At 46.0% G+C, this 18,715-nt stretch overlaps 1 protein-coding gene across 1 annotated transcript; it reads left to right on the top strand.

The window, feature by feature from the left end:
• The first annotated feature begins 1,930 nt into the window (after positions 1 to 1,930).
• LOC8027958 (4-coumarate--CoA ligase 1) lies at positions 1,931 to 13,439 on the top strand. Its single transcript, XM_029976738.4, has 5 exons — positions 1,931 to 2,077; positions 6,043 to 6,318; positions 7,052 to 7,196; positions 12,016 to 12,279; positions 13,227 to 13,439. Exons 1-5 carry the CDS (start codon positions 1,967 to 1,969, stop codon positions 13,352 to 13,354), a joined length of 924 nt encoding a protein of 307 aa, XP_029832598.4. The 5' UTR covers positions 1,931 to 1,966; the 3' UTR covers positions 13,355 to 13,439.
• Positions 13,440 to 18,715: the final 5,276 nt, after the last annotated feature.

Genomic DNA, 18,715 nt, shown 5'->3' with positions numbered 1-18,715 from the left:
CTAAAGCTACCGTGGTTGCCCTCGCCTTTGCGGTGGATAGGGCCGGGCCCCCCAAAGCCGTCGAAATCACGCACTACAGTTTCGTGGTCAACTTTTACACGTGCAGGTACCGTAAACACTGGCAAAAACCTTGCGGTTCCACTCGCTCACAGCGTAAGAAAATCGGGGCAAGGCGAGGCATCTTTCCGCCAGGCCCGACCACAGCCGACGGAGCCAATCAAAAAGCGGCAAAAGTGCGCCGTCACGAAGCTCCTTCTCTGTGGGTTTGTATTGCAGGCCAAACCGAGCACGCAGAGAAAACAATTGGCAGCATACTTCACCTTCAAATTTCGATAAGGCATGAAATGCTTTAGAGCACTTTGAATTTTCGATTTTCCCTGCTGTAGCGGGGAAACTAAATTTCCCGCTAAATTTAGCAAAAATTTCCCTGCTAAATTTAGCGGGAAATTTACCAACATTTTCCCGCTGAATTTAGCGGGACATTTAGCGAAAATTTCCCCGCTAAGTTTAGCGGGAGGCTTTTTCCGCTAAATTTAACGCAAACGTTTTTCCGCTAAATTTCACGTGACGTCACATTCATTCAGGTGACGTCCCACGTGACGTCACGTGTGACGTCACGAGGGCACAATTTTCCTGATAAACTTGGCGGGAAAGGTTTCCGCTGAATTTATTCCGTCATTATAGGACGTTTCCCATGATGACGTCACACGTGACGTCGCGTGTGACGTCAAGAGGATAACACTTTTCCGCTATATTTAGCGGGAAAATTTCCCCGCTATGTTTAGCGGTAAAATTTTCCCGCTAAATTTAGCAAAAACATTTTACCCGCGTGACATCACACATGACGTCATTACATAATGACGTCACGCTTGACGTCATTATGGGAAACGTTTTATAATGCAACTCGCGGTTACGCCGACGGCGACGGCGACGCCGCCCAACCCGTAAACGGGGGCCTAAGAGCTGCGCTCTAAAAAGCAACTAGCGAATTTTCATGAATCAGTCATTTATCAGTTGCATTCTCTCTTGAACATAATGTCCCCATGGCCGTAAAACTCATTTCCGCAGATCGCATTCGTAACGCTTTCGCAGAGTTCTTTTTTTTTTTTTTTTTTCGTTATTTGAGGAAAATTAAAACACCCGGTATTACTCAATTTTATTTCTTTGGGACACGGGCATACACGCTTGAATAGCCACTTTTCAAAAGTGCATGCCATCTAGTGGCTGCTGTGCCAACTATCCGAGTCGGCCATTGCTTGGGCCCGTACTCTGAGCGTTTCTCGTGCGTCAAACAGAAATTTTTGGCAAATGACGAGGCCAAGGGAAAACAAACAAAAAAGGTTTGAAAGGAAATCGAGGTATCTGCTTTCATACTGATCGTGACCCCTCCCTTATCATTTGCTAAAACTTCACCCTACATCCCCAACTTTCCTGGACATCGACGCCTCGGCGCATGTACTAAACTGAGAATTTCAAATGAACAACAAACATCGCAACGTTTCCCATGAATATTCTAGATGACAGTCATAAAATATCAATAAGCAGCATTTAAACTTTTGGTCGCATATGGTTTTTATTCCACAGCTCTGTTGGTGGTGGTGGTGGTTTTTTTTTTTCATTGAATTTTATAAACTATACATTAAAAAAATTGCCAATTTCTGATTTTCTTGACAAAGGGTCGTAATGGTCCCGAGGACTGTAATTGCCTGATTATCGTAGAACGGAAATCAACTAGAATTTCGATATTTGATAATTTTTTTCCCTTGAAATGTCCCAGAAAGTTGGCCATAGGTACCAGTGACTTACCTGCCCGCGTGCCCGCAGAGAAGCGGACACGAGACTAATTGTATTGTGCAGTAAGTCCACTGAACCCCCATTTTGACACTGAACTAAAATCTCCTTGCGCAGAACTTCCATCAGTGACGACGGAGCAGACGTGATATTGGCTTCGCATCCCATTGCACACATGGCGGGCTTCCTTTACACTCTCGTAGCAGCCCTCATCGGAAAAACCTGCGTAGTTTGCAGCCCCTCGCTGCCATTTGACAAGCTTGTTCGTGTTATCGACGAATACAAGGTAATAGTAATATAGTAAGGAGTACAGAATGTCGCAAAAATATTTAAAAGTTTTTTTGTTTGTTTGTTTTACCGCGAAATAATTTACGCATTGCCGAACGCCCATTCTACGTCCAAATGCAGCGAGCGGTGCGAAGCAGATGCCAAAGTTTCGGGAGTAATCGTTATTTTATTCGAAAGCTAAAAGTGATTTGCTAAAATTTTCAGCGGGAAATCGGCGGCCGACTTGATGGGGCCCTCGAATACATGGAGCTGAATGGCGCCAGGCAGCAAGAACGGGCCCCACTTTCCAATTTAAACCTTCAGAAAATGACACAACTTTTGATTAAGATCATGGTTTCTCCCGAAACTTCAGCATCTCCATTTATTAAGGATTAGAACGATCTTTGAATTGAACTGGTTATTAATCCACTATTTCCTAGACTCCCAAATCATATAGGTGGCAAGGAGTCACCAACACACACACGCACACACAAAAAAGGTGTTTTTGATGGCTCGGCTAGAGTCACTGACAACTTCAGAAACGCGCGGCGTGTCTCGAGCCCCTTGTGATCTCTCCGGAGCAGATGAAATGCGGCACTTGCCGTTAAGAAGGCTCAAGGGCCAATCACGAAACGTGAACGTATAGTACGCCACGCCCTTCTTAACCAGATTCGAGAGTTTGGCCCTTATGAAAATCCAACGCAGAGTCTTGTTTCGTGCGCGTGCATCCACCCCTCACGTGATATTCGGCTCAATTGAGTCAATGAAAAGGTGTGGCTGGTAGGAAGTCACTGATATAGTTAAAAAAAACAAAGAAAAGACCGAGGTTTAAAGGAAAACATTTGACAGAGATCTGTCTGGTTGGGGAGTAATTAATATTAAAAAATTCGAACACCAACCAAGCCCTTCTGTAGGGACCCAACGTTTCAAGGCCAATTCGGCCTCTTCTTCAGGCGCATGCATCGTTGACGTTGAGACAAATCCTCGAAAAAGACTGTTCCTAGAATCATGGCACATTCAAACAACGCCACAGAACATCAACAGATCTCTAGGGGCTTTACCATCCGCCTATGTGAATGGGCTTCGTCACATTATTGAAAAAGGCAGAGCCGTAGAAGAAGAAGACCAGACACACGCCGTAGAAGAAAAAGAAAAGGACACTGCTCCTCAACGGCCATAGCCGTAGTCGCCCCTGAAGAAGAGGCCGAATTGGCCTTGAAACGTTGGGTCCCTACAGAAGGGCTTGGTTGGTGTTCGAATTTTTTAATATTAAAGATCGAGGTAAACCTAAGCATTCCTTATGAGTTGCGAATGCGAAAGCATGCAAGCCGCTCGTCCGCTCCCTTTGTTGTCTGCTGCGTACTTTTAATCGCCGGTCGGCGCGTGTGACCTTGGTGTGACCTTGGTGTGACGCGTGTGACCTGGTGACCTTGGACGCTCTGCGCTGATGGACACGCAGCGCCATGGGCTGAGCGGTCGTGGAATCTGACGAGCGCAGCGGCCAGTGGAAGCCCCGTCGGCGCGCGCCAGCCAATGGAACCGAATTAAACTATCTGCCGTTTTCGCACTTCACACTAATGACGTCAGCTCGCTCCAGAAGACCAGTTAATGCATTCGCATTAAAAACACGTATTATGTTAACACTTCGTTCGTCCTTGGATCGGAGGCCTTACCGGCTAATGCAGCAACTTCATTGAATGCGGAACGACTATAGTAAATGCGCAGGACTGGCCCCACCATGCGTTTTTAAAGGAACACTGACACCCCCCCCCCCCCCCCCCTTTGCCCCATCACACCAAAAACATTTTTTTTTTTTGTTAGGCGACTTTTTATGCTGTCAGAAGACTACCCTACCCAATCAATATTTTGCTTCAGTGTCACTTATATTTTTAATAAAATAAAAACACGAGACTGCTCAAAACCAAAACCGAAACTGGACTGGGGAGGAAGAAGAAGCACAGTGGGTGAGAAAGATGCCAGGGGCCCTAAACTGGTCAACCCCAAAGTTCGGTCCGAAGTTGCCGGAGCGCGCCGATTGGAGTCGAGCGACGATGACGCAGCGGTTTTGTCGCCCAAGACCAATCGGCGCGCTCCGTGAACTTTCTGCTCTAAACTTGTGTTAGAAGAGTTCAGAGCATCAGATGTCAGGTAACTGTGCAACCTTCTTTTTAATTCCCTTTTTTTTTTCAAGAAACGTATTTGCAGCTTTTTAGGAGACACAAAAAATGGGTATCATATTTTTTGTTCATTTCTAGTATTGAGAGTGTGCCTTCGATGACCCACGACTTTGATTATCTTTGGTGGTTGTTAGAGAACAGCACGTGATCACGGAAAAGAGAATGAGCGCAACTCAAACGGGCCAGTTCTCAAGCGGCGGTTTTCGGGCGGAAAAAAAAAATTTCCAGCCACAAATTGCGTTTTGGGAAGTTTGGCTCTCATATGTCATGTACACATAAAAACCTCGGTGAGCATAGATACCTTGTCAGTGTCCCTTTAAGCTTCGCCTTTTAAGAGTGGAACGTGATAGCGTTATCGGGCCCCGTTCGCACCGCCTTCTCATTCGCCGTACAAGCGTGCCTCGCGTGGCTTAGTCACTTGCGTGTCCGGATCGCAGACGGGTCCTGGGTTCGAATCCCGTCTAAAATTCTTCAAGTTTTTCTTTAAGGCAAATGAATTACTTTATAAAGAAAAATCATTTAAGACATGAAGCGACCTTTAATTCGCATTACATGTCACGTTTTAATCACTTTCATTCCACGCGTGACTTCACACTTCACGCGAGCGTCGTTTGAAATTCCCGCGCGAGGTCATGTGGCTGTGTCGTCATGACCCTATCGACCAATCGGTATTTCCCCATCACGGCACCGACGCCGGCTTTTATGAAAAAAGAGCTCCTTAACGCTACCGCTTTAAAAATGGGACTTCATCTACAGCGTGTTCCCAGAAAAAAAAAAAAAAAAAAAAAACTGTTTCTTCTTCGTTGTTGTTGTTTTCTTACAAAAACGAACAAGGCATTGCCGAACGCACAGCCTCCACCCAAATGCAGCGCTAGCGGTTCGAACCGTAGGATATCGCAGCCTTCGAAGCTAATTACATTCTCTTATGTCTCGGGAGTGCTGAGCATCAATCACTGCAATTTATGAAACTCCAGATACAGGTAGCAGCACAATGGCATGTATACACGTTACTGAAATTAAGTAACTAAACACCCTTACTCGTTATAAGCTCGAAACGTGAGCATACGTTGCTCGTTACTGCGTTTCAAAAAGAATGCGTGACCTCAGCTTGAATGTAACTCATTATTTCGTCGTCACTCCGATTGTGTTATTTTTATGAAGCTTACGATATTTCAGATCACACGGAAAGAATAAAAACACAGAAAACACACGAGGGACAGACGCACAGAGTTTTTTCAACGAGCAACTACATTTAAATGATGGCCATTACACTATGATCATACACTATCATCATAGTGTAATGGGCATCATTTAAATGTAGTTGCTCGTTGAAAGAACTGCGTGTGTCTGTCCCTCGTGTATTTTCTGCGTTTTTATTCTTTCCGTGTGATCTGTACTCTATACAACGCGCTCTGCTATGTGTACCTAATTACGATATTTGTAGCCGTTAATAATTCCTCCCTTTTTAACGGGTTTATTCGGGGCTCACTGTTGCTACACTGACATGCATCGTGCACGTCTTTTTATGGTCTCTCTAGCATTTTCTTGACGTGAAAATTACAGACGCGAGCTCAGCTGAGAACCAGGTTGACTACTTGTGTTGCACATGTCCAGAAGTGACTAAATTCCGTTGCTGGTTACTCCCTCAAGCAATAACTAAAATACGTCAATAATTTCTTGTCTTGAGAAAGTAGCCACACAGTTCTTTCGCTACCGAAAAAAGTAACTAGGTACGCGTACCGCGTTACTTGCAAAGCGTTACGTGCAAGCATGGCCTAAGCTAACCGTTCCTTTCTTGTTTGCCCAGGTTGCACTGGTTCCTAGTTCCCCGGCCATGCTGCAGTATGTCGCCAACGAAATGAGGCGCACCGGCATTCAGCTCAACTCGGTCCGGAAGATCAACGTTGGCGGTGGCGTACTCACCGAAGCCCTCGTTGCCACTCTGAAGGCCGTCTTCAAAGAACTGCGCTGTATCTCAAGCGTATACGCACCAGCAGAGGCGTGTGGTATCGTGTGCTTGGCAAAGGACGCGTACGCTGGAACTGTCAGTATGGGCTGCCCCAACGCCATGGTGGAGCTCAAGGTGATCACTGAGAGGACACACTTCTAACTTATTTTCAATCAACAGGACCGAGTACCTACATACAAAAATTGTTTGAAAAACAAATTTAGCGTGTCTCCAACAGGCACCTACAGAGACGAAGGAAAGGCAGCCATCGTTATACTCTTGTATATTTAGAAATCATACCTCGTGTCGCTCGCACCACAGCTAGACTAGAGTGAAGAGGCGCGCGCACTTACGGCCCATATATAAAGTTATCACTGGGGTTGTTTCTCCCTGTCGCCGCAGCTGGAGGGTGTCTCTGTTACATTCCTGGAGTTCCTCAGATGACGTCATATTTGAGGGAGCTGTTTAAAGCGTATGCTCAGCACGAGCTCACGTTAAGAGGCTGCTATGAGCGGCAATCCTATTGGTACGGAGTGCACGTTGTAAAAGAACTGTGGAAGCTCGCCGTCAGCACGCGCTCAGCAGTCGCGCACACAGCTATGGCCGCCACTGAATACTCCCTATAGGCTTCCTACGGGACCCAGAGTTGCGCGTCTGTTTTCCACGTGCCGCCGCGCCGTGGGGACAATTATTCGTCTTCACCTTCTCAGTAAACGATTTTTTTTTTTTTTAGCGCACTACAGTTCTTTTGAATTAGTTAATTGCCACACATTTTCAATCACGGTAGTCAGACCAGTTGTTCCGGTTCTGTTCGGAGGAAAGGTAGAGATACGAGTGAAGCCCGAAAGCTGCGTCATTTTTATTCCAGATCATCGACGTGGCAACCGGAGAAAAACTGGGCCCTAACGAAGCTGGAGAGCTCTGCTACAGGATTCCGAGCGTAATGAAAGGGTATTACAAGGACCCTGAAAAGACCGCACAAGTCATGGATGCCGAGGGCTGGTGCCGATCAGGTATGTCCAATCCAAACAACATCGAATGTGTTCAAACACCTCATTGAAGGACATCGCTTATTCATTTGTTGTTGATATGGTATTTACAGTCTTTGAAATAAAATTAAGAATCTTTCAGGTTTCAAGGTATAGCGTCATATCAAATACGGTGGAACGGCACCGCCTTACCAAACAAGGTTCGCTCCCATATCTGGCAAGTGCCGTCAGATGGCGCAGCATGACAGGAGCTTGAAGAACCCGTGGCGCGTAACCGCGCATGCGCGAGGGTCCTAAACCGACAGTGCCCTTGCCGGGATATGGGCGAACCCCGCGTGAAATGTTGGCCCCCTTTCTGACCTTGCTTAGGCACCTCTTTTTGTTTTTGTTTTTCTTGTTTTTTTTTATTGTAGTATTAGAGATGCCTTTTGAAAGTTTCAGACATCCTAAGGGTGATGATTTAGAAACTTCTTCACTCTAAACCTGGCTTTCCGTGACACACACGGGTTTCGTAAAAATAAAAGAACGCGGCAGTTTTAAATTCGGTCGACGACCATCGGTCTCTAAATTTATTTCTGTATTCAAAGCCTCACAAAAGCCTCTGGGAAAATATTAGGACAATAAATCTTTACAAAAAATTTAAATTTTAGTCAAAAAATTATTGCATATACAACAATAATTACTAATAATCAAAGGTAATATTCCATAGTGCGGAATATTACCTGTCTTTTTCTTCGACCAAGTTTCCCAGCTTTTATTACAGTCTCGGGTATTCAACATCATGATCATGGCTTTTAGGTTAGGGTTCAAATAGCAACCCATATATATCTTAGTAGATGCCTTCGGCTTCTTGAACATCAAATCAAGGCCACCCTCCATTATACATCACTTTTATTTTCTTATTTTAAGGTACATTTTGAACAGTCAATAAGAGAGTTTGACTTTTAAGAGTAAACTAACAAACCAAAATATATATTAAGTCCATTATTCGTATAAACAAGGCATACACAAATTTCCGAGTCCAAACGAAACGACAATAAGATGTATAACCAGCAGACATGTACGTAACGCGTTACCAGTAAGGAGTCACTTCTACCTAGTTCCTTTTTCCGGTAACGAGTAACGTATTGGGTTACTTTTGTAGCAAAGGAACGATTAAAGTACTCAGTAGTACTTTTAAGATCAAGTAATGAGTAACGGCATTTTGTTCCTTTTGAGGGAAAACGTGTACAAGAACGTTTAAACAGCCTCGTTTTGATTTTAACCCGAGTAGTACGCGCCTTTTCCGACAAAGGCAGATGGACAACCCGAAAAACAACTAAAGAGTGTGACAGTAAAGAAGCGTTTACAGCTGAATACGTCAGTCGAATTCTACAGCTGGGAATGTCTTTCACTCAGAGAACGCAATAAGGTTCGTTGGTTGTACATTCTAGAATCGTGTACAGACCGAATGTAAACCCCGGAAGTTGCCAACCCTGTAAGGCACAGAACCCATTGTCAACTCGGAACTTTAGAAGCAGTGATGACAAAAGATCCAAGGGAATCCTGGATTCAGCAGCTCCTCCTGAAGCACAGCACTGCCGTTCCATTGACCGCGTCAGTAGAACGACCTTCCAGCGTCGCGGGAGGTGTTTTCTCGATGAAGCGGGGAAAACAAAACTGATGAAAACTTCGAGAGGCAGCTACTGCTTAAATGCAACGACTACTAAAAAGACAACAATAAACCATGAAGAGAAAACAGTTGTCGGTTGTCAAATGAACCAGAAAAGTAACTCGCTACTTTGGAGGTAAAGTAACACGTTCCTTTCGAGAATCAGTAACGAGAAACGTATTTAGTTACATTTTGAGCGAGAAACGAGTAATGGTATTTACTTACTTTTTTGGGGTAACGTGTACATGTCTGATAGTCAGAGTAACAACTTAAGAAACGTAGGGCGTGGCTTCTTCTAATCGCAATTCTTGCTTCGGCACTCTGATCGGCCAACGCCGCCTTCTCATTGGCTGCCGAGCAATGACGAGATGCTCGGAACTCGACACGCCCGGCGTCGCTTAGGCGGCGGCTATAGTGCTGGTAAAAATCTTGGAGGACGCTCAAGCTTCGCCTTTAAGAGTGGAACGCCTCAGCGTTTTCGGGTCCCGTTCGCATTTCCTCCTCATTCGTCGTGCAAGCGTGCCTTGCGTGGAATAGTCAGTAGCGTGTTGTCTGGCTCGCAACCGAAGGGTCATAAGTCCGAGTCCCGCCTAAAGTTATTTAAATTTTTCATTAAGGCAAATGAATTAATTTGTGAAGTGAAATAATTTCAGACATGCGGCGACCTTTAATTCGGATTAGATGTCATGTTGTAGTCACTTTATTGCACTCGTGACGTCACGTTTCACGTGGGCGTTGTGGGTTGTTTGAAATTCCCGCGCGAGGTCATGACCCTATCGACCAATCAGGATTTTCCCGTCACGCCACCGACGCCGGCTTTCTTGCGACACGAGCTCCTTAACGCTGTCTCGTTAATATGTCTTTATTGAGATGCAATAGTGCGACCTATACACGTTTTCATAAAAAAAAAGTGAAAGCCGTTTACAACTCCCTGTAACACCGAATTAGAGCGCAGCTCTTGAGGAGGAGGAGGAAAGGGTACTGGGGGGTGAAGTGACCTGGGGGGGGGGTCACGTGACTTTGGAGGTCATGTGACCTTGGGGGTCACGTGACGATGCCGATGATGTCATCAGTGACGTCACTGACGACGTCATCCGTGATGATGACAATGACGATGCGGATGCCGGTGACGTCATCAGTGACGTCACTGATAACGTCATCAGTGATGATGACGATGACGATGCGGATGCCGGTGAGGTCATCAGTGACGTCACTGATGACGTGATGATGACGATGACGATGCAGATGCCGGTAAGGTCATCAGTGACGTCACTGATGACGTCATCAGTGACGATGATGCGGGCTCCGATGACATCATCAGCGATGATGACGATGACGATGCGGATGTCGGTGACGTCATCAGTGACGTCACTGATGACGTAATCCGTGATGATGACGATGCGGATGCCGGTGACGTCATCAGTGACGTAACTGATGACGCCATCAGTGATGGTGACGATGACGATGCGGATGCCGGTGAGGTCATCAGTGACGTCACTGATGACGTCATCAGTGATGATGACGATGACTATGCGGATGCCGGTGACGTCATCAGTGACGATGACATCATCGGGGAGGTCACGTGACCTCGGCGGGGGGGGTCACGTGACCCTGGGGGGTGGTCATGTGACCTCGAGGGGGGTCACGTGACTTCTGGGGGTCACGTGACCTTGGGGTGACCTTGGGGGCCACGTGACCTTGAGATGACCTTGGGGGGCCGCGTGACCTTAAGGTGACCTTGGTTACGCCGACGCCGACGCCGCTCAAGCCGGGAACGGGCCCCTAAGAGCTGCGCTCTAAAAAAGAAAGTTTTGCGCATTGCTCGTTCATACGCGGCGCGAAGTAGCTCTTACGAGATTTGGTTGTCGGAGGAAAAAGCGACGCTTTTGGCGCTGGTCACGTGCACGTCTCGACAAGATAACGTATGTCTCTAACCTAAAACCGAACTTTTTAGAGCGCAGCTCTTAGGCGCCCGTTCCCGGCTTGAGCGGCGTCGCCGTCGCCGTCGGCGTAACCGCGAGTAACCCTCGTAACCCTCGTGAGGGTTACGAGGGTTAATCTCACGAGAGTTACCCTCACGAGGATTACGAGGGTTAGTTACTCTCAAAAAGGTTACCTTCATGATGGTCACGAGGGTTACCCTCACGAGGGTCACGAGGGTTATGAGAGTTACCCTCACGAGGGTCACGAGAGTTACCCTCACGAGGGTCACGAGAGTTGCCCTCACAAGGGTTACTAGGGCTACCCTCACGAGGGTCACGATGGTTATCCGGGTCACGTGACCCCCGCCGGGGTCACGTGACCTGGGGATACCTCCTGAGGTCACGTGACTCCCGTTGACGTCATCGTCACTAATAACGTCATCAGTGACGTCACTGATGACGTCACCGGCATCTGCATCGTCATCATCACTGATGACGTCACCGGCATCCGCATCGTCATCATCATCATCATCACTGATGACGTCATCAGTGACGTCACTGAAGGTGTCATCGGTATCCTCACCGTGATCGTCACTGATGACGTCATCAGTGACGTCACTGATGACGTCATCGACATCGTCGCGTGACCCCTAGGTCACGTGACCCCCCCGACGTCACGTTACACCCCAAGGTTACGTGACTCCCCCAAGGTCACGTGACCCCCCAAGGTCACGTGACCCTGCCCCCCGAGGTCACTTGAACCACCTCCCCAGTATCCTTCTCTCCTCCTCCTCAAGAGCTGCGCTCTAATTCGGCGTTACAGTTGTAAATGGCTTTCATTTTTTACTGCGGTTCTTGAGTTGAAAACGGGTATAGTGTCGCGGTAAAGTAAAGTTCCCAACTGAATGAAGTGGGGAAACCAAATGCAAGTTTAGGTCACAAGACTCGAATTTTCCAACTAGATTTAGCGTGAACATTGAATGAACCTATAGGTCACGTGCCGTCGATCTCCGCGAGGTTGATAGGTCACGTGACGTCATTTCCCCGCTACTGTTAGCGGAAAATAAAATAACGGTCAGACGGACAAACAAAAAATTTGGGATGGAGGGTTCCGTGCTCTTCGGGTCGCCCAGCAAGCTTGGGGCGTCGCACTGGGCATGCGCGGGTGTTGTGCGCCTGAATGCGCAGCTGCTAACCTTCTACCAAGTCACGCCTTGTGTTTCTTAAGCAGTGTGTATAGTTGCGCAATGTTGGTTGCCGTCTTGCGCAGGTGACATGGCGCGTTACGACGCCGACGGCAGGGTTCACTTCATCGAACGTTTGCACGAAGTGATCAGCTGCATGGGTGAGCGGATTCTTCCCGCTGAGCTGGAGGAGCTACTGCTCAAGCACCACGACGGAATCGCCGAGGTCGCGATCGCTGGGCTGCCGCACCGCAAGTACGGAGAAGCGGCCACCGCCTTCGTTGTCTTGAAGCAGTCCCACAAGCCGCCGGGAAAAATCTGCGAAGAAGACATCGAAAGAACCATCTCCGGTAAGAAGCAGGCTCTAACAGTCTACCGCTACCTTTCCGACTGCAATTACCGCTCTCAAAAGTCAAAAGTAAAGTATATACACTATATAACATAGTGTTCCTCCTATGTAATAAGATGTTGTAATTTGTCTCGCAAGTATTTAATATTACAATAGCGGATGTATATTCGAAAGTATAAAAAAAAAGTATCATACAGGCAAAGTTCTTATTAGTCTGAAAAACTATATCCAACTAAAATAGTAATGTAAGCATTAGCTAAGCTAAATATTTCTGACAAATCAACGTACCTATTAGTATGAAGTCATTATTTTCAGAAACTCAAAATAAAGTGTTTTCGATTGTTTTTTGCGACGCAGATTAAGAGAAACCTAAAACGTAATAATTTTTTTTAATTTCGTATCAATCTAAATTATTGCTGCGTTTAACTGTTTTAACTGAAGTCCTGCGCTCTCTACTTCTCTCGAAAACGCAAGCTTAGCGCAAAAGCTAACTAATTCATGCAAAAAGTTCTTCGTTTTTTTTTGTTTTTTTTTTTGTTTTTTTTGTTAGGTTTAGAGTACGCTGAGCTAAAGTATTATTTTTAATTTGTATCGTACGCGGAGTTAGCGCAAGCGTAATAACGCGCACCCCTGCACGGTCTTATACAACATGGCAAAAATTCACAAACGCAACAAATAGGCACGTTCACAAAATATTAACCAATGTCTAAGCTACAACTTAAAAATTACTTGCAGCATTTTGTTAGACAGGGTTGCCTGCGCGTGATATCCATCCACTTTGCTTGCGCGGATGCTTGTGAAATGTATGGCGTACATGCAAACTTTTTGAGTGAGGAAGAGCTGAGTAAAATATTCACATTTTATATGAGTTAAGCATCTGTGACAGGTCCGGTAAATGCAAAGTAATTGCGAGGACTAATGAACTTTTTTTTCCTATTCATTCCGCAGATTCGTGTGCCAAATACAAGCATCTCCACGGGGGCGTGTACTTTGTTCACCGCTTACCCAAGACTCATAGTGGGAATGTGAAGCGGTCTGCGCTGAGAGCGCACGCATTCTCAACTTCTACTATTTAATTTAAAAAAGTGGAATTGCGCATACCTTAAACAAGTTTAATTAAGTGGGACAAGGATCCGGTAAAAATAAAAACATGTAACCCCATTTTGAATGCAAGAACCCATATCTTAAGATAAACGTCATTGAAATGCACATGCCCCTTTTGTCGAATTGCTTCAACATACCTTTTGAAGAAATACTAAGCCAGACATCTTTTCGTCCATAATAAGGAGCACACGATCTTTTCATGAGACAGCACCGCCGGTGTGCGTGAGCCCACACAACGAAATTGACGGCACTGTCCTTCATTCCCGCTTAAAGTTGCACTAAAGACGTTTCTGAGATCGTCTGTTCTTGGTGAACTTATCTTAAGGGCCCCAAGCATTCTAGAAATTCGAACGTTATGCTTGTGCGACGTCTATTTGCCTACTAAAAATCTACAAAGTGCGATCGAAGTTCTTGCCACTTCCCTTTCTGAGCGGAAAAATGTGGAGCACAGAATTCAGCGGAGGCGCCGGCGCCGTGACAACGGGCGCGCGTCAACCAGTCGCAAGCCACCTTTCTCGGAAGGGCGGCTTGCGATTGGCTGACGCGTGCCCGTCGTCACGGCACCGGGCCCCCGCTGAATTCTGTGCTCCAGATTTTTCCGCTCAGAAAGGGGCGTGGCACGAAGTTCGATCACATTTTTAGTAGGGGAATAGACGACGCACGAGCATGATTTTTCGATTTCTGGGAGATCCCGTAGAATGAGTTATCACCAAGGACATACGATCTCAGAAACCTCTTTAGCGGACCTTTAAGATGACAGGGAAATGTATGGGCTCTGGACGAAAAAAGAATAAGGACAGGCTTTTCATCTCCGTCAAGTAGTTTCCGGGGACACAATTTATGGTGTATGCCGTAGATGCGGGACCGAGGAACCTTTACAACACGGCATGTCCCCCCCCCCCCCCCCCCCTCCTCCCTCGCCCCTTTTTTTTTTTTATGCCTGAAGCATTTCCTTTTTTATTTGGGGGTGTTAATTCGACAATTATATTTGTGTCACTTGTGAACAGTAATCCTCCATTGCTTTTATTTTGCGTCCAAAAGCTGAAAAGTTGAAACAAAATATGGAGGTGGTCCAAGCTTGGTGAAGAACCTGAGAACGGTGGAACTTAGAGCGGCTGCCAACGTTCAACTGTCCCTCTAAGACCGCTGATCTTTTTTTTTTTTTTTTTTTCCTTTTTGGTATGTTTTTTGGATACACTTGTAAACTTCGCTTCAGCTTAAAGGGATGTTGAACCAAACATTTCAGTGTCTATATTAAGTGGCCCACGATCATTCCAAGAGCCAGCATCCGCCGGTGTGCGCGAGCGCATGCAACGAAATTGACGTCATAGTCCCCTATTTACTTAAGATGGCAGTGAAATGCGTGAACTCCAGGGAAAACAAGAATAAAGACAAGCTTTTCATCTCCACAGTGGGGTCTGTAGTAAAAGGTAAGCGATTAATCGGTCTAACAAGCAGGTAGCTTACGCTTTTGGGGAAGAAAAGCCCGTCTTTATTCTCCTTTGGCCCGAAGCACATACATTTCACTGTCATCTTAATTAAGCCCGAATGGGGGACTATGACATCAACTTCGTTGCGAGTGCTCGCGCACACCGGCGGCCGCTGGCTCGTGGAAAGAACGTGCGCCACTTACTATGGGCACTAAATTGTTTGGTTGAATCTATCTATGCAAGAACAAAAACTAAATGATGTAGAAAACTGCATCGGGCACTCATTGGCTATTCTCTCGGGTCACGTGACATGACGTTGAAATGTAGTTTTTTCCTATGCAGTTCGAGCTATGCTCGTAAAATTATGTAGTTGGCAGTGACGTTAAAATGTCGTCATGATGCACTTTGACGATGCACTTAACTGAGAGGTCGAGACGAAGCCGGAGATCGTTCTGCATCGTAAAAGATGACGACCCTAACATATGCATCTCTACTGTTGGGTTTGCCAGCGGATCAAGCTTTTATAAATCACCGGGATGCTTTCGAGACGAGCGATGAGAGGTTTGTGGGCGAATACCGGCTGACCAAAGGGGTGACTCGCTGGCTGTGCGACCAGCTTCGCAGAAAGCTCCAGCGGCGTCGCGAAGGGACTCGTGTACTGACGGCCGAACAAGTCCTCGCAGCTCTACTCTTCTACGCCGCTGGCGGCTTCCACAGAACCGTCGGGAGCGACGAAAATATTGCTGTTCACCAGTGCTCTGTGAGTCGCGTACTTGTTGATGTCACCAACGCTATCATCGATTGCCATGGATCGAAGTGGCTGTGTTTCCAGCAAGCTCAAGCAGAGAAGGCGCTCACAAAAATGTAGTTCTTCGAGCGATGCAAATTCAGCGGCGTGATCGATAAATATTCTAAATACTCTTACACGATTCAACACGATTGTGTTTTCATTTGAGTGCACCCCATATAAGCGATCTGGCTGAGCGAAAGCCAAGCAACGGTAACAGGCTTAATTTGAGCCAGTTGGTTCATACTTCAGGTGTGTATATATGAATCCGGCTGAGCCCTTTGGATTGGGCAGTAGCTTACGCCATTTAGCCGTTTTGTTTTACCATTTAAGCTTAGAATATTTAAATGTGAAAACTATGTTCACTCCGCACTGAAAAGAAAGTGAAGCTATAAAACCCCATTGCCATATCAGTAAATAAGAAAATACCTAGTTTTCTCTCGCTTTCTGCCACCATTCACTTAACCTTTGCTTGGTAATCTCTACTGTCTTGAAATCCACTCTTCCTTCACTGTCTTTAAAACCCAACCACTTTATTAAATCTATGTTGTCTTCGGTAGGCATAGGGTGAAGCCCTTTACAATAGAGTATCAAGTGCTCAGCCGTCTTGCCCTCCTCTCCACAAGCAGTGCACACTGTATCCATTTCCTGATACTTCGCTCTGTATGTTCTGGTTCGCAGAACACCCGTCCTCGCTTCAAACAACAATGAGCTTCCCCTAGAATTGTCATAAATGCTTTCTTTGGCAACAACTGTTTTGTTTAATCTATAGCTTTCCAGAGCCCTCTTTGTCTGAATTCCCTCTAGCCATCGATCTCTTTCTGTGACCTTAACTTTCTTCTTAACTGAGACCAGCTCTTCCGTAACTCCACTATAGCCTAAAAACGCTGTCTCAACTTTGTGTCTATACTCCTCATGTATAAATAGCTCAAAACCTTTCGTGCCCATTGCTCCCCATCCCTTTGCCTCAACCGATCCTGAAATTCTATCTTTCTCGCAGCTTCCCTGATCTCAAATGACGCCCACCCCATGTCTCATTGTACTCCCTGGTTTGGCGTTTTGCAATGTGCCCCCAAAGCCAGCCTACTTACTCGGCGCTGTGTTATTTCTAGTCTTGCATGCACTTCGGATTTCATGCATAGCACTGCGTTTCCAAAAGTCAAGCCAGGTACCATGACCGCCTTTCCAAATCTCTCTCACCACCTCATACCTGTTCTAATTCCAAAGTGCTCTATTTTTCATTACAGCTGCATTTCTGTTGCCCTTACCTATTATATACTTTTCATGCTCACTGAGATATTCTGCACAGTCACATATTCATACCCCTAGATACTTGTTTTACTAGCTCTCTCAACAGTAATATTTTGTATCTTCAGCCTCTTAATTTCATCATCGTTAAAAATCATGACTGCTGATTTTTCACTACTGAATTCTAACCCTAATTCCTCACCTTCCCTACGCCGAGGGTCATTAATTCCTGCAACTCTGTCCTGTTGTTAGCCATTAGTACGATATCATCCGCATACATCAAACCCGGTAAGGATTGCTGAATTTGTTGTCCTTGCTTACTGTACGAAAGGTCGAATCCAAGCCCATTCTTTTCTAGTCTATCCTCCAATCCTCTCAGATACAACATAAACAGCAAAGGCGATAACGGGCACCCCCTGCCTAAGGCCTCGTCCTATCTCTATTTTCCTCGCTGTCTTTCCTTCCCATGTTATAATCACCTTATCTTTGTAAATGTTCCTTAATATTGCTGTTAGTCCTTCATCTAGGTTTAAGCTCTCCACTATGTCCCACAGGTTCCTTTGGTTCATACTGTCATAGGCACCCTTGATATCCAGAAATGCCATAGAGAGACGTCTGTTTTCTTTTTGCGCTATTTCTAAACACTGTGTTAGAAAAAATATATTGTCCTCCAACCTTCCTCGTTTCCGAAACCCGTTCTGTAACTCGCCCAGTATACCCTCGCAATCTACCCATTCCTCCCAGTCTGTTCTTTATAATCTGCCTTACCAACCTGTAAATAACTGGTGTCACGGTTATGGGACGATAATTCCTAATATCAGACTTATCTCCCTTTCCCTTATATATCATACTCATACTAAGCCTTCATTCATCTGGAATATTTCCTTTTGTTATCATAGTGCTCACTACCTCCCTTAGTTATGCCTTAGATTTAGGCAAAACAAACCGGAGCGCCCCTAGCGGACGCCACTGGCGCCGCGCAAGCGCGATGGAGGGTGGGCAAGAAGCTCGCCGTCGCCGATAAACAAACCATTGAAATGCGATGTTGTCGTCGTCGGTGTGAGTCCCCGTGCTCTTTTTCGCGCTAGAATTGTTGATTTTACGTCCTCCTAACAATGTCCGACTCCTTGAGTGGCTTCAGCAAAATTAGCGAGGCTTGATACACTGCAAAACTTTCCGTGAATAATGTGACGTGCGGCGATTCATTTAACGTAAACGCCGCAGAATGGGCACTAAAGCCTGATTCCCACGATGAGATTCTGCTCGCTATTTTCAGTCGCGACGTCGCTCGGGCTGCAAAAGCGTGGACCGTAGCTGAGATGGAGGACATCGATACTGAAAATCGCAAGTAGAATTGGACATTACAAGTTGGTGATGGCCACTGGTATACGATCAACATCTCCTTGTATCTACTGTTTACACTGAGCTCACTTAACCCAACCAACCTTCAAACTTAAAAGTGTTTTGAGGCCTGCACTTACTTCTTATCGTAATTACCGGGTCAACGTTTTATTTACGGGCCGCTGTCGTTTGAACAAGCAGACAACAAAAAGCAGACACGTTTGAAAGAGCAGACGACAGTTCAAACGCATGCGCAATGAAGTGTGGGTAAGAAGCACCGCGTCCCGCGTCAACAGACCATTGGAATGTCACGTTGTCGGCGTCTGTGTCAGTTTGCGTACTCTTTTTCGAATTGGTATGGTCGATTCTACGTCATCATAACAATGTCTTACCACTTCAGTCACCTGAGCGAAATTGTCAAGGCTCGTTACGACGCTAAACACTGCGTAAATAGTTTGACGTTAGGCGATTCATTCGAGTGAATGCCGCAGAATGGACGCCAAAGTCATGATGAGATTATTCTAGCT

The sequence above is a fragment of the Ixodes scapularis genome, unplaced genomic scaffold, assembly GCF_016920785.2.
Source record: "Ixodes scapularis isolate PalLabHiFi unplaced genomic scaffold, ASM1692078v2 PGA_scaffold0__279_contigs__length_252992795, whole genome shotgun sequence".
Lineage (NCBI taxonomy): Eukaryota > Metazoa > Arthropoda > Arachnida > Ixodida > Ixodidae > Ixodes > Ixodes scapularis.
The sequence above is the reverse complement of the archived record's forward strand: the minus strand, read 5'-3'. Positions and strand labels throughout refer to the sequence as shown.

What these genes read in the sequence shown, in the direction of transcription:
- LOC8027958 (XM_029976738.4), top strand. Translation starts at nt 1,967, where the DNA reads ATGGCGGGCTTCCTTTACACTCTCGTAGCAGCCCTCATCGGAAAAACC. An exon ending in ACGCCATGGTGGAGCTCAAG is followed by an intron (nt 6,319 to 7,051) that starts GTGATCACTGAG and finishes TTTTTATTCCAG; the next exon opens with ATCATCGACGTGGCAACCGG. An exon ending in CGAGGGCTGGTGCCGATCAG is followed by an intron (nt 7,197 to 12,015) that starts GTATGTCCAATC and finishes CGTCTTGCGCAG; the next exon opens with GTGACATGGCGCGTTACGAC.